Source organism: Gymnoscopelus microlampas (genome assembly GCF_963454915.1).
Source record: "Gymnoscopelus microlampas genome assembly, chromosome: 19".
NCBI lineage: Eukaryota > Metazoa > Chordata > Actinopteri > Myctophiformes > Myctophidae > Gymnoscopelus > Gymnoscopelus microlampas.
The window spans coordinates 23923956-23940053 of NC_139956.1; the positions used below are offsets into that span (position 1 = coordinate 23923956).

The 16098-nt window shown below is 41.1% G+C and overlaps 2 protein-coding genes across 4 annotated transcripts in view; both read right to left on the minus strand.

Annotated features, from left to right (window-relative positions):
- Positions 1 to 3882: 3882 nt before the first annotated feature.
- LOC311034749 (NACHT, LRR and PYD domains-containing protein 3-like) lies at positions 3883 to 8371 on the minus strand. Its single transcript, XM_084042725.1, has 6 exons — positions 7892 to 8371; positions 6001 to 7696; positions 5683 to 5766; positions 5382 to 5465; positions 5193 to 5270; positions 3883 to 5078 (listed from the first exon to the last, which is right to left on the minus strand). Exons 1-6 carry the CDS (start codon positions 8217 to 8219, stop codon positions 4751 to 4753), a joined length of 2598 nt encoding a protein of 865 aa, XP_083898851.1. The 5' UTR covers positions 8220 to 8371; the 3' UTR covers positions 3883 to 4750.
- A 1250-nt stretch (positions 8372 to 9621) lies between these two features.
- LOC311034863 (ADAMTS-like protein 1) overlaps positions 9622 to 16098 on the minus strand; it is a 141637-nt gene continuing 135160 nt past the window's right edge. For 2 of the 3 annotated variants that reach the window (XM_084042887.1, XM_084042889.1), the window contains 5 exons: positions 15635 to 15755; positions 14329 to 14533; positions 13085 to 13194; positions 12362 to 12582; positions 9622 to 11618 (listed from right to left, as the gene is read on the minus strand). In XM_084042887.1, coding sequence (XP_083899013.1) covers positions 11509 to 11618; positions 12362 to 12582; positions 13085 to 13194; positions 14329 to 14533; positions 15635 to 15755 — 767 coding nt within the window. In that variant the 3' untranslated portion in view covers positions 9622 to 11508. The remainder of the gene's footprint in view (positions 11619 to 12361; positions 12583 to 13084; positions 13195 to 14328; positions 14534 to 15634; positions 15756 to 16098) is intronic. The other variant, XM_084042888.1, reaches the window with a different exon arrangement.

Below are 16098 nucleotides of genomic sequence, written 5' to 3' on the forward strand. Positions count from 1 at the left end.
TAGATCTGCTATTAAAAAAAACAATCTTGGAAAAACAAATGTGGAATATTTTTAAAACATTTTAACAAAATAAATCTGTTATGATGGGGGTCTATCGTCTGTTGTCCATAACGTTAGAAGGAGGAGTTCTCCTTCTAACGCTATGGACCAGAGCTAGTGGGGGTCCCTGGCACAAAATATTTTTCAGATGGGGGTCCGTGGACACATGGGGGTCCTTGACATGAAACAAGAAAATGTTTGAGAACTGTTTTAACTGATTTAACTGATTTAAACAACATTTAGGAAACAAGCCTAAATAAGCAACTACTCTTTGGAAACAATTGAGCCCCAAAAACCGCAACCCGCAACTACCAATATTTACAAGCAACTTTACAGAAAAAGAAACCCCAAAGTCGCTTATAATAAGCAGACATGGCAACACTGAACTGAACACGTGCGACGTGTCTTCCGCAGGGTCAATGCGCTGGATGAATTCGGGGCTGTTTTTCCACCATTGTTTGTTAGTTAGTTTTTTTCCCCTTCAACTCTGTACCCCTTCAAAGTAAAAGTATCGATACTTCAATGTAGTAGTACTCTGAAAAAAAAAAATAATTAAGAAAAAAAAAAAAGGGGGGAGGTGGGGACTCCCATGCCTTGGGGCTCCAAGCAAGTGCTTGGTATGCCTAGTGCAAATATCCGCCCCTGGTTACAAGTATACTTGTAACAGAGTACTACTACATTGAAGTATCCGGAATTAAAAATGTACTTGAGTAAAAGTACAAAGTATTTGTATCAAAATATACTTAAAGTACCAAAAGTAAAAGTACTCATTATGCAGAATGTCCCATTTCACAAGTTATCATATGTCTAAAATGTATAAAAATATTTTGAAAATAGAAGATCTACAAGATGCGACACGTTGTAAAGTAATTGTAGTGGAGTAAAAAGTACAATATTATATTACATAATATTTGCCTCTGAGATGTAGTGGAGTAGAAGTAAAAGTACTGAAAACTGGTAATACTTCAGTAAAGTAAAAATCCCTCAAAACTGTACTAAAGTACAGTACTTGAGTAAATGTTCTTAGTTACTTTACACCACTGCATATATTCCATTAGAAACATCAAAGTTGTTGTTGTTTGAGATCTGTAGAAAGAGTGTATAGTTTATATCTACTTGTATAGTGGTGTTTTGTTTTGTCAGAGAAGGCCTCTATGACACAGTACTATGATTTCAGTCATCTCCATATTTGCGCATATCAGACAAAGATTATATCAGACAAAAGCATTATATCATCTTACACAAATAGAAAGTGCAAGACAAGTTAACTATTGTCCATAAACCAGGTATATGATTAATATGAAAATACCTTATGGCCGACTGCACCTCTTGTCATGCTGTACGTGTGGACCATAACAGTCACATACAACTGCATTGGATTACAACAATGTTATTTAACAGTGGGTGCAATATCAATAGTCTTTTAGCCAAATGTAAGCCACTCATTTGTAACAAAACAAAACATAAATGTCACATGCATGCAGTAAGGGCCATTTACAGTCCAATACATTGTCTTTTGTGGTTGTGAGTAGACAAATATAATCAGGTGAATCAATTCAAAAGGTCTCTACAAAAATGTAAATACATTTAAAAAATCTTCTTTCACATCTTGAGAATGAAACAACAAAAGGAACAAGCATGAATCCTTACAAATTCTACTGAGAAATAGCCTATAGGCCTATGCCCAGGTTAATTTCAAAACACTCCCCTGGGCCAGACTTTGCGTGCGTGTGTGCGTGCGTGCGTGCGTGCGTGCGTGCGTGCGTGCGTGTGTGTGTGTGTACAAGGAATGAGGACTAGGGCTGAGGTAAAGCTGAAGAGGTGAGTTTTCAGACTGTGGCAGAAAATGGGGAGTGAGTTTGCAGTCCTGACTGAGCGGGGAGGTCATTCCACAGCTTGGGACCAGGAAATAGAGGAGCCTCTAGGATGTTTGGAAAGCTGGCCAGGGTGTCCTATAGGGAGGGGAAGGACAGAGGTCCTCTTGTGTTAGCTGATCGTGTGTGGAAAGGAGTGTAGGAGTGGACCATGTCCTGGGGGTAAGGGGCCATGCCCATCATTGCTTTGTGGGTCCATCTCCAGTGTTTTGAAATGGATGCGGGTAGCAACTGGAAGCTAGTGAAGGGAACATGCAGTAGAAGCAGGGAGATTGATGACCAGGCATGCTGTGGCATTCTGGATCAGTTTAAGTGAGCATAGCAGTAGACCAGGATCTCCTTTACCCAATGGCAACTCTTCCAAGAGTCCTGAACATTATAACATATCAATAAACAAGATAGATCTCAGACTCCATGTGGCCAGCCTGTCACATCACATCAATCATCAACATATTCTCACTCTGAAGTCATACTATAGTGACGAGTTGGGACAGGATTTGACCATGACACACCCATTTGACTTGATGGGCCCCCTGTCACGTAATTTTTCAACGCTCCTGGTAGTCCCGCCGACTGAGGAATGCAAGTTTGCCATTCCCACTAAAGACATTTAAATCGACAACATGCGGCGCACCGGGCAGTCCCCATCAAACGGGTGTTGCATTCTGTCTGTCTCGACTAGTCAGTTATCTATGAAGACTGATCCGTCCAGTAGTTTGCGACAGTAGCTCCGGACACAGACAGAAAGACAGACACAGATTCTTCAACAGAGACTTTGTGTCGGTGTGTGGGTCACTGGGAACAATTATACCCCTCAGGTGGGGGCAGTGTAGCGTCCCAGGGCACGTTAACTCAGCTGGGCTGGATTACCCAGCATGCCCACACACGTTATTATTTTATTATGTTCATTGTGTTGCTGTTATTTGTTAAAGGTTTCATGACATGCTGGTTTTACAAAAGATTAAAGTCTTTATCATGGTCCTTCAAACGTGTATTAAAAGATTTTAACTGAAAAATTAAAACAAAAAACAAAACAAAAAACATGGCTAGACTCCTGCAGAGTACATTAGAATAGACCTATCAACTGATGACCAGTAGAGGGCCTTATGACACACAACTATTGGAGTGTCAGGCATTTAGTGATTCTGTCTTTATTTGGTGCTATCTGCAGCCTCTTTAAGTCATCCTTCCTTCACATCACACTATAAATGGTGGGGGCAAAGGTGGGGAGAATGCACCATTTATACACACATTCATTTGGGGTGCTCTCAGACAGATATAGGATTTCATCAACTTCTGATCAAGTAGATCTAATCTGATCTACTAGATCCAAAGCTACTGTACGCTTCAGTCTAAAAATAACACACACACACACAGCAGTTCTGACTGTTACTGTTACATAGTAGTAACAAACGTAATGTTGCAGCATATGCCTCTCTGACGAATTTTACATTTCTGGATTAGGGCCGGGGTGAGTAAGGTCATTTACAATGCAGTGGACCTTATTTAATATTAGGTCATTATAGAGCTGAACTAGTGGCACCTGCTCAATTCCTTTGATCCTACTCGTTGTCTTACCTTTACACTAAAGTTTGTTACAATCTCGGGCGTGCATTTTCCCAAGCACACTTCAAATTGAAGGTCAGAACACTATAATACAGACAAAAAAAAGTTGTAGAATAAAATCACTACTACAGTAAATCTGTGTGTAAAACAAGTGTCACCATAATGCGTTTTCCATAGGCAGGGAGAGCAACAATCAAAGATATAACAAAATACAAGTGCATTTATTTTATGTTTCTCTGAATAAGTAAAAATGTACAAAAATGTAGTGTAAAATGAAGTGGCCAGTCTTTACAGAATCAGAATCAGCTTTTCACATCACAGGTTTTTTTTTTCATACAAACTTCAAAATAGAACAGGTCAAATAATCAAATATGATCCTAATACAAAAAAATATATACAAATATTCATATAGCATATATAGTAAGAGATATGTACATGCGTTTTAAAAAATGACAGCAGGTGCAGATCTGTATGTGTACATATTATAAGGTGCAGCAATAGAACAGTAACAGGCCTTAGTAGTCTCACATGCAGGTGAGATAAAGTTTAATGTGATGAGGCCAATTCTGTGATTTTATACCCTTCAGAGAACGTAGTATTAAGCCTACTGTACAATTAGGAAATAGAGCAAAGTGTTGGATGGCAGGCTGATGTTTTTGGGTGTTTCACCGCACTCTTCTTGGTTTGGAGGATTTTCACTTTCAAAATGTTTTGCTTAGAGTAATGTTTGTTTCATTATTGGTGTAGCAGTGAAGATTATAGAGAATAGAAAGCTTTTATTGTCATTGTACTGTACATACAATGAAATTAAAAAGTGACACTCCTGATTTGTGCTTTAAAAACACAGACGTACATATTCCTGCACAACCATATCATACAACACAAATCATAATATAAAAATATATAAAACAATCAAATACATCAAAGGTGCAGTCAAGTTAATCCCTGAAGTCATAAAGTGAATCAGTGCAGTTATAGAGTCCATTAGTGTAGCCAGTCATACAGTTCATCAATAACCTTTTGGCTTAAACACTTAACCCCTACATACTTTGTATGTCAATAGCAAAAATAGCCAATACACAAGCGCTACTATTTTCACTTAACGTTTGTCTGCTTTTGCAGAGTGTTTGTCTATTTTTGCTTATTATGACATGACCAGAATAGGGATGCTACGGTTCAAGTGGGTAAATTGACCTTGACCAAAAAACTGTTTGTGAGTCTAGTGGTTTGTGTTTGGAGTGACCTGTAGGCAGAGACTGGCACACACTCTCTCATGAACTCAAAACACCCACAAACTTTTCCAGTTTCTTGCGGACATCATCCTCAGTGCACTGCTCAACTCTGCTTTTGACAAGCTGAGTGAGTCTTTTATAAAATGTCACTGCCCAGGGTGTTTCTAAACGTTGGACCGATATGTTGCACACCTTGTAGAGCACCGTAATGAGCTTCTCAATGCTGCTGACCTCACACCTGTCAAAAACCCATTGTCCCCACCCCTGCCATGTCTGGTCTTCATTGAAGTCCACTATGTAACATCCGACCCCATGAGTTGCACGCAGGGTATCTGCCTCCTTATCAGTCAAATCATTCCATATAGCGCTGTGGGAAATATTAAGCACATTTCCCCATAAACATTGATTTGGCATATTCATGAAAATAGTTAATTATTATTATTTTCATTTTTATTTTGTCATAAACAAATCTTTTACTTACACAACTTTTCTCAAAGGGGTTGGAGTCAAATCATTCAGTGATAACAGACCACTGTAGCTGATTCTGTTTCCTTCCAGCCTGGAAGAGAGTACAGTAACAGCACTGTGTTATTTTCAAAGTTATCAATGAAATAGTTATGGTAATTTTCACTTCCACCTACAGTACCCAATGTTGCATCATTGCCCTCACCACAATTCAATGAGCCTCTTGTTGATTCGCACAGCATCGGAAAGAACCAGCAGCTCTTCATCACCAATGTTGGACCATCCAAGTCTAAAACAAGGAAGAGAAAGCATTAATCATTCTGAAGGGGGATAATTAATGCACAGAGCTATCTATTAGCTCTGTGTTTTCTCCATATTAAGATAATCCTCAATCATAAAGGAGGAAATATTTAGGCATTTCTGTACTCTTTCTCAACACATAATAAATCATATTTAAGTTACAGAATATTAAAATAAAGAATGAAAATGATGTGTTATTATCTTACCCAAGGTGGGTAATACAGTCAGACAACTGCAGAACATCAGCAATGACCTGGACTGTGTCCATATCAAGAGCATTGTCTCCAAGCCTAGGGAGAGAATGATAGCTTACATTGCTCATTTACTCACGTGAATAATAGTCAATTCTGAGTAATACTGTACATCTTATACAGTATATACAGTCATATAGGTTTATACCTAATTCAGCTTTCTCAAGTTGGGGAAAAAACATGACTTGTGATGTATTGCTGATTCCATGTGACGTATTGGCAGTATTGCTGATTGCGTTATAAAACGATTGTAAATATTTCTTGATAACTCACCAAAGCCTTTTACATCTGAGTAAATGAGGCTGAAGCTCTCTCAGTGCCTCATTGCGTATGTCTGTTCCTGTGAGATCCAGCTCAGATATACTTCCTTTGCTTAGGTTCAGGAAGTAGTTGATGGCATTATAATCCATGGGGGAGAGAGTTTCATCACTGATGTTCACCCGCAGAATATCAGGTTGCAGACGGTGTGCCAGTGAGGGGTCTTGTCGCTCAAACAAACAGTGTAAATGATTCAGCATTGGGCCCCCGCTCTCACACAGGGTCTTGAGCTCTATGACCATCCTCTGACTAAGGGCCTCTACTTTGTCACCTTGGCAATGCAACCCCACTTGTCTTGACAGAAGCTTAGTATTGCGTTCAGACACGATTCCATAAAGGAACTGATTGAAAAGCTGCAAGTTACCTATCCCCTGATGTGCATAGCTTTCAAGCAGCGGTTGATCTGTGAATGCACAATAAATTGCTGCAAAGAACTCCTGGACGGTGAGGTGCGTGAACGAGTACACATCTTCGGTGCAACCAGGCTCCTGTGCCACTGTCTTGTCTAGAAAGGTGCTGACCAGACTGCATCCCTTCAGGTCTGCAGTGTCACTGCCATAGAAGATTGTCTGATGGGCCATCAGCTTGTGAAAGGCGAGCTGACCCAATCTTAGCACGATTTCAGAGAGCTGTGGTAAGGCCCCTGCTATTTGGTCGATTAGAGAAGACTTGTCCCTGTCTCGGCTATGAGACTGCATCATGGCCATCAAATACTGGACATAAATATCTGTCATGGTCTTAGGGCTTCCCTCACTAAGGTCTTTGCTTTCTTTAATGATGCAGCAAACAATGCTACAAAAAGCTGGGATATAACACAGCGTCAGCATTAGCTCATTTGCCGCTACTAAAGCAAACATCTGTTCGGCAAGGATTTTGTCCTGGAAGTAACGTCGGAAGAAGTCCTGGACTTCTGTCAAGGAGAAGCCAGCAATGAGGACAAAGCGATCGATGCAGCCCACAGGGATGTGGCTGATGGCTGTAGGTCTACTTGTGAGAAGTACAGAAGCTTCAGGTAGGAGTTCTCCCAGCATGAGGCTGGCAAAGACCTCTGCCACCTCTCCGTCCTGGTCTGGCTCATTTACAAAGACCTCCACATCACAGTTGCTGCAGTGTCTGAATTCATCAAAGCCATCCAAGACGATCAGTAGCTTGCTGTGAGCAGCCAAGATATTATCCAGCTCCTTAGCCAGGTGCCCGTTTTTACGCAAGACCAAGTCTCGGAAGCTTGTTGGTTTATTGATAAGATTAAGGTCTCTAAAGGTAATATGGATGACAAAGTCAAAGGAAAGATAGTCCTTGTTATTTCCAAAATCAAGCAGCATCTTCTGCACCAGGATTGTTTTTCCAATGCCAGCTACTCCTGTCACTAGAATTTTCTTGGCAGGACGGCTCCCTATTGTATTTGAAAAGAGCTGGTCTGGGGTAATTTGCCTGTGCTCATGTGACTTCTGTTGGAAAGAAAGCCGCGTTCGTCCAAACGCCAGCACCTCATGTCTTTTAAATTCTTTATCCTGGTGTCCATTGACTAATAGGAGATTGACGTAATGTTCTAAGAAAGGGATTTTCTCCCCATGTCGAGTGTTGTAGTATAGCATGCTCTCACTTCTGCGTCTTAGAACTTGTTTGTGCTTTTGCATAGTTTTGTTGTACTCTGAAAAATAAATAAAGGTAGGACATCAGTAAAGTACACATCTTTTTTTCTTCACAAAAAACAGAGAGGTCATGCTATGCAGAGGAATACTGGACATAATGGACAGCACATTGTCTTTCTATGAGTAATCCTGTCTGCAACAAGTTGACTCTGTTTTCTCAGAACAACAGCCCTTACACATTTTAAATGGCATACCTGTGGATCCGGTCTCGTTCTCATTCCTCCCCATGGAATGTGTCTGCGTTTGTTGCCGATGGTGGCTTATAATGGAGAGAAAGGTCTCAGCAGCTTCTTCACCTTTACATACCAATATGTCCAGAACCTTTCTCACTCTTCCCCGTGGTCCTGGCTGGGAGAGCACCTCTTCACGGTCATCTCGGGTGAACACGTCAGAGGATACCAGGCTGTCCAGTATAGTGTTGATACAACCTTCCAATTGATCCACAAGTGAAACTCGCAGGACCCTAAGTGTCTCCAAAGAAGACTTGCACCCATCCTTTTCCATCACAACTCTGTGTCTCATCAGTCAATCAATGTACATCATCGAACAACTGTGTAAGCTGACAAAAGAATACTTTTAACTGAAAAAAACGTCACATACTGTACATCCTGTTTGTTGGCCCACACTGTCGACAGACACTTCTTTTACGAATATAAAATATCCTTAAACCATTTAATCTCACTGTTACTACAGTACATGAAACATTGAAAGTTGTTTTCAAAGGATCCCTTTGAGGAAGTACAGACTGTACAGTAGACACTTCCTCTACAGTTGCAGTGTGGAAAAAAAAAGACGCTCCACCGAAGCGTTTCACTGTTTTAGCGCTCCTTCAGCAGCCACTGCTTCTAAACTTTCACTTTCTCCACGCCGTTTGGTGCTAAAAAACTTTCCAGCAGTGGGACCCCCTTGCGGTGAAATCCCACTTATGGGTTCTCATAACCAGGGCCGGACTTACCGTTGGGCTGGGGGGGGCTACAGCCCCCGGGCCTCCAACTGGGGGGGCCTCCGATTTTTTTGGTAAAAAAAATAAATATATATATATTAATATTTTTTTTTTTTTTTTTTTTTTTAATGATATATATTTTTTTTGTAACCCTAAAACCGAAATAAAGAAACCAAAAACGGGAAAAAAACGGACCCAATCTGCCCAAAACCGCAAAAAAAAATCGCGGGGGGGGGGGGGGGGGCACATGCACGCGCGCGCGTGCATGTGTCCCGCGAATGGGGGCCTCCAAAATTACTCTAGCCCATGGGCCTCAACTCCTATAAATCCGCCACTGCTCATAACCCAGCAACCCTATGTAAGCTACTGTACACCACTGAGGAAGTGTATCCAGTAACAGTCCTGCTATTAATATCTCTATCAAACCGAGTTATGAAACTGTCTTTTCTATATTGTTGTTGTATTTCTAAGAAACATTTATGTCCTATTGATCAGTACAGTACCTTTTTGTAGAAATGCCATCCTTTTAACATTGGCCTATCATAGCGCCATCAGCAGGCCGATTTTTGCAAAACAAATGTTTTGATATACTCCTATGCAGATTTTGTCCAAACATCACATACATCGGTATACACATCTCTAGTCATGTGATCAAGACGGATCTGTCCGATTTTTCATATTCCATCCTGATTGGCCTGGCGGAGACCTGTGCTCCGAGTAGCACATTTTTCTAGTCTAAATTCTCTGGTCTACATATTGATCAGTTATGTTGTTGAAATGTCCTCATTTATTAATTTTATTCTATATGCTATATTAGATTATTCACATCTCTTTTTTTTATCATTTTAATTATACCATTATATGTAGCTGTCTGTGTCTAATCTAAAAAACAATATAAACAATAACATACTTAATACATGCGTCACAATTGTCACAGACACAAGTGAAAAGAGCCATAACAAACTGTTTATAAAAGGAATGTTACTGAATTTATTGTCTAGTGATTAACCTGGCATTGAGAGACAGAGCAATACATCAAGTCACCAGTGGAGGTTCCCCATCGCATGCACAAGGAACTGTGTCATGTCAGGGGAAAACGTGTGTGCTCATATCTCACCACTGCAATTATTTACAAAACTATCACATTTGCACGAAGACACACATGATAATAAATAGTTAAAAGACAACAGAGCATCAATCTTCAGCAAAACAAATATCTACATAGCTCAAGAAAACAAGAACTAATATCTAATGACACCTTGTTCTCATCTCATGACAGTAATACAAGAGGACCACTTCCTAAGGGTGATTTATGCTTGGCTGCAAGCCGGTGTCGCTCACCAAAAATAGCTGATCTACAAGCTTGCGATACGTTGTCATCAATTACATCTGCTCATTTCGGTGAGTGACAGCAAGTAACGAAGAATGAATCAGGCATAACTGACTGACCAAGAAGTGTACAGTATACTGTATGTTCTTGTTTGTGTTGTATGTGATCACGACTGCTAAAGTGATATGGAACCCAAGACATAATATTAATATCAAAAGTGCAAACACTGCCTATCTGGCACACTAACCAAAGGAGTTACAAAACAAAAGCTGCTACTTTTTTTTTTACCCACATGAATATCACACAGTGGCCATTTTCACTAACTGAATCTACTGTAGCGGATCACAAGTCCAGTTCTAAGCCTGACTGTCGTGCAACGGCTGGTAATTACTGCATGGCCAACCTTGAGGATAAAATCATATATCTTAGTGAAAAGAGTAAATTATATTTGCTTGTTAGGAGGGATTACAATTACTTTCAACCTACCTTGCATCACAAAGTGGTTAAAGCATTATCATGAGACAAAATATGTTGAAATGTTACAAACTAGATGAAAAAAACAACTTCAAGTCATGTTCTTAACATAGACTTGGGGGAGTTATTAGTGCAAAGATAAATGTATGATTTATTTTTCATTAAATTGCTTGCATTTCAGTCACTCCACCAAATTAAGTGCAATCCATGCAAATAATGTTCTTCTCTAAGTTAAGCTGTACTGTTGAAGCAACTGAAATCATATTTCAGATATTACTCATTGAAATTACCTGACTAATCATTGAGGTCACAGATAGCCGCTAACTACTGTCCCAAAATGAAAACTCCTTATCCATTGTCCAATTGATGGTGGTAACCAGAGATATCCCATCGATTGGATAAACCCATATTTACCATGTCAGCTATTCACCTGTGCCGCACACTTGGACATCAAATCTCCCCCCCCAAAAAAGGGAGGAGTGGGGGCTTAAAATATGTCTTGGGATTTTACTGACATCACCTGTGTCAAAGGTTAGCCTTTTGATTTGTGTTTGACAGACACCACTGCTATGAAAGACAAATGTAACACTATCCAGTGATTATAACAAACACTGCATCATTCATCATTCCTACAGATGTCTAGCTAACCCAATCATCAATTGCCCATTAGATAGGCTAACTCTCTTCCCTACCGACTAGAGGAAATCCAAGTCACATTTGCATGATACGGAAGGGCTGTTGACACACAAGCTTCAGTTGAAGCGAACACAGAATAAAACCAACTGAGGCCTTCATTAACGGTGATGTCCCTTCTCAAACCAAAAATGTATCACCCAGCGCCACAAAGAAGATCACAATCACACACGGTATGATGAGTATGCAAACAACATTCCTCCACGATCCTGCCCCTCTTTCAAGCCTGTTCCTCCACCGCGGTTATTGGAGAGGTGTTCAGAGGGGTCGTAAGGGAATTTAAGGTCTCCGTTCTCTGTCAACAGACCAGTCCTGGACCTGTCCACTTGTTTGTGGTTTGCCCTGCCCCTCCCCCCGCCAGCGTGTCCCTCTCAGGTGTCCCGACAGGACTGACAGCAACGGCTCTTGAACTGGGGCAGCGGGCAGAGCTCCAGCTGCCGGACCTTCTCACAGTACCTGGTGCTGTCCCGACACTCGCCTGCTGGAACACACACACACACACAGAGGAAGATGTTTTACTGAACGTAACTCACTGTAAGCCCGTATGCACCGCTCCTCTAGACAGATGAGCCACGCGCTGTCAGTGGCGCTTGAATGTTTTGTTGTGTGGGATCATGTCTGTAGTTCCTCAAAACGAGCAGGATAAAGGAATAGAGATTAGAGCCTAATCCTGTTTAAACTCCATGGATAAAGGAACATGCTGTGGGACATTTTAAAGCCTGTGTACATCACTCAAATATTTATATTATTATCAGTTCTACATCAACCAGAGCCTACCTCCTGTTCAGTGGCAAGTCAGAACTCAGAGACATTTATTTATAATGAGCTAAAAACTTAAACCTTCAAAACTTTCTCCATTTGGGGCAAGGATTGGGCCAAGGTTGTAATTTAAAACAGAATGCAACGGATTGGCTAGTTTGCAGAGCAAAGTTAACAGATTCTTCTATTCAATTTACAGTCGTCTTTTGCACCTCTGATCTTTCACTTTTCACCCTGTGGTATAAATACTGCAAATGTCTAAAACAGTTGTTCTCAAAGTGGGGTCCAGGGACCCCCAGGGGTCCTTGAAGGGGTTGCAGGGGGTCCCCAGCAAAATTAGGTAATATAGCTTAAAAATCTGTTTAACCACTTTAACCCCACAGTATATACATTGTGTCATAATGGAACACACAAAAAAAATTGCAGAAGATCAAATCACAGGAATACTGAAATCCATTGTCTCACCTCTTCCACAGGACCGGACGTTGCATCGCTGCCAGCTCGGAGGGCGGGGCCTCCACGTACAGTGATGCTCACGGGCCGGCTTGCCAGTGCGACGGTGTGCACAAGCAACCTGCCGCGACTGGAAGCCATGGCGTCCGCAAGTGGCGGTGCACTGTGTCCATGCCCCCACACGCCACTGCAGGCCACAGGCCTCCGTGGAACAATTCCTATGGGAGCTGGGTCTGCAGATAGGCACACAGGTGCACGCACAAACACACATACACACAGAAAGGTTATTATACTGTAGTTCAGTGGTTCTCAAACTTTTTCATGTCAAGGACCCCCAAATTGACACTTATTAGGCTACGGACCCCCATTTAATGGCATTTATACCTCTGGGACCCGAATTTATATTATAAAATCAATGTTAATGTAACTCTGAGAGTGTACAAATGGAACCAAATGGACCTAACGGGTCCATTTGGTTCCATTTGTACACTCTCAGAGTTACAGAACCATAAGGGTCCATTTGGTTCCTATCCATCATTTAGCTGGGGACCCCCTGGAACCCCTCAAGTACCCCTGGGGGTCCCCGGACCCCACTTTGAGAACCAATGTTGTAGTTAACTAAAATAACTTATTTTTATTCTGAAATTCTAAGAATAAAAAGAAGGTTTTACAATAAACTAACTGAAAATGTACTGTGTGTTACAAAAAGAATATGGACATTATATCAATACTTGCCTTTGGAGGCCGTTGCACAGTCTCTGGGGGACTTTAGTGTCGTTTGTGTCTTGGCAAGACACGTGGCGGTGCTGTGCTGCCAAACTGGGGCCCACACAGTGACCGTGACACTGAAACAGAGATTTCATCCAGATTACAAGCACATTCTTCTTTGTTCGGACTCTATTTTCTTGGTAAAAGCAGCTGTGTAGTGTTTTGTTAGGAAATTAATTGTGACAACAGAGCGCATGTACTTCAAAACATGGAAGTGAGTTAGCAATGCATTCCCCCTCATCAGATTTCAAATTATCTTTTACCACAGGATTTTCAAATTATGTCTTTGGTATGCTAATAGCAATATAAATGACACATGGTAAACCCAGAACTGTGAATTTTGAAGCCATTATAATTTTGTTTTTTGTTCTATAAACTGCTTGTGTGGTACAAAACTTGTACTGTGTGCATTGTGTTAATTTGTGGAGATTATGTTGTTGAGCAAAACACATTAATATCATAAGCCTTTGTTTGCTACAGAGCTTATTTCCTTAATTTATCCTAAATCCAGTGCACAAATTCCTTTGAAAATATCCAATGGGAGCCGACAGCAGAGTTAACTTCCTCTGGCTTACAAAAATACATCATCCCTTTAGCACTCTATTGGGCGCCAGGTACATAATTAATTAGAACAACCTCCGTAGTGGTGGGCAGGGACTTTACCACTGCGCCACCCGAGCGCGCTAAGCGCAATACATTTCCTGTGACTTGGAAGAAGCCTAATAAGTAAATTAAATACCCAAATGGAAAACTAGACCATCTTCTAAATCACTTAATACTTATATTCACATGAATTTGTAACAGCATATTTTTTGCTTTGTTCAATACCTTTTGTTTTGTTTTTGTTTTTGTTTTGTTTTTGTCTCTTCTGCTCAGTCCTGTACTTTCATTTTTATCAGTTGTCCTATACCCTTTATCATAGGTTTTTATGTATATATGCATATCATTTTTTATATTTTCTTTTTTGTTGTTTTTTGTTTTTGTTCGTCTTTGCTTTTAATATTAAATAACTCTTATTATATGTAATGTAAACGGTGAGATTCTCACATAAGCCCCCCCAGGGTTTCTTACCTCACCGGCACAACAACTATCTCATAATGTTTCCCTTGGAAATAGCTAACATGTCCTGAAAATGTATACAAAAAAATGTTGTGCAAATCAAATAAATCAAATAAAATCAAATCAATGTGGTTAGGGTTAAGTGGACTCACCGGCCCCCAGAGAGTGCTGGTCCACCTGGCACAGGGCAGAAGGTTGCATGGCCTGGTGTCCGAGGGTCTTCTCCCTGCTCCTAGACAGAGATGGGCCTCTACCTCTCCAACACGGACCTCAGGACCCTGTGTGCAGGTGACCCCCCTGTTCTGAACACCCCTCCCACAGCTGGCCGAGCAGGGCGACCAAGGGGCCGCACGCCATCTGTTCCATACAAAGATAAAAATAAGTCATGGCTGGAAGGAACAGGTCCAAAACAATGAGTCTTCGACATGCCCGTAATAATGAACACAAATGATTAGTATCATCACTGTGAATATCTGTGCCGTTTCAATATTTTAAACCAGGGGTCTTCAACGTTTTCAGGCCAAGGACCCCTTGGCTGAGAGCAAGATAAAGCAGGGACCCCCATTATATATTGTATAGAATATTTGTTTTTCCATAAATTTCATAGGCAGCTTCATAGACTTGTTTCACAGCACTATCATGTTGGATTCATGTTAATGTGTATTTCCAGACATCTAACCATGCACTTAAACAATACGTGGTATACCTGACCTTTCACTCTGTACTTAGCCTGCTCTTTCCCCCCCCCTATACTAAACCACTTTGCCGAAAATAGCAGATCTACAAGCGCACAACGCCTCACAGCGCGAGGCGTTGTGTGCTTGTAGATCTGCTATTTTTGGCTAAAGTTCCCCTCAGAATAGGGATGCTTGGTTGAAGTGGTTAATGTAAAAATCACACAAAGATTTGGTGGACCCCCTGTAGTAACTCTGAGGACCCCCTAGGGGTCCCGGACCCCCTGTTGAAGACCTCTGTTTTAAACGAATACTGTACATTTTAGAACTATGTTTTCTTTATGCGTGTGTGTGTACACACACAACATACATGCGCGTCGCCCACACAGAAGATTTGAAAGCTGTGTTTTCATTCACTAGGACATGACACAGTAGAGGATGTGAGACTAGACAGGAAGGGCTGGTGGAAGAAGAGCAGAGCTCCATATAAAACACTGAGCCACGCTCTGCATGGTTTCACTTCACTGTGCTGCCGCTCGTCGCTCTCTCTCTTCCTCGCTCCCCGAGGACACGATGTCTGCCTGAGTTTGGTTTTGACACTGTCCATCCTAATCTCATAGATTGAGGTTGTGTGTCAAATTACCGATCTACACATAATAACACACAACCCAGAATGAACACATCTTACATGTGTTGTGTGAAGGTGGGCTGATAATAATATTTAAACTTGGATACCTTTAGGTCTCCACATTGACAACTTTGACATGCAGTAGCAGCAAAGTACCTGTGGGGGCAGGCTTGTCCATGGCACAGCTCAGGTGATTGGCTGCTGTTGCTTCTGTCTGGACAAATGGAGCCATCATCCGGCACACCGATTCCTTGGTCACAACCCTTTGCTCCATCACCTGAAAGCAAGTACAAACTATAATGAGCACAGTAGGATACATGCAGGATTCAAGGGACATGAGGAGGAACATTACAAGAACAGAATAAGTACTCCAGGTGTCTCCAAGTCTCAAAAATAAAATACTGAAATAAATAACGTTTTTAAAATATTGAAGGGCACTTGTCAGAAACAATCAGTCTTGTGGTGAATTGGCCTCTTTACAACACTGAATGAATGATTGTTAAACTGGACAAGCATTATACCATATATCTCTGCATAAAAGGTTCAGCCTGCCTATATTTCATCAAATGCATCCTTTCACAGAGTCTATAAAATCTGTCTCCCATTGACTGTCAGTGAAG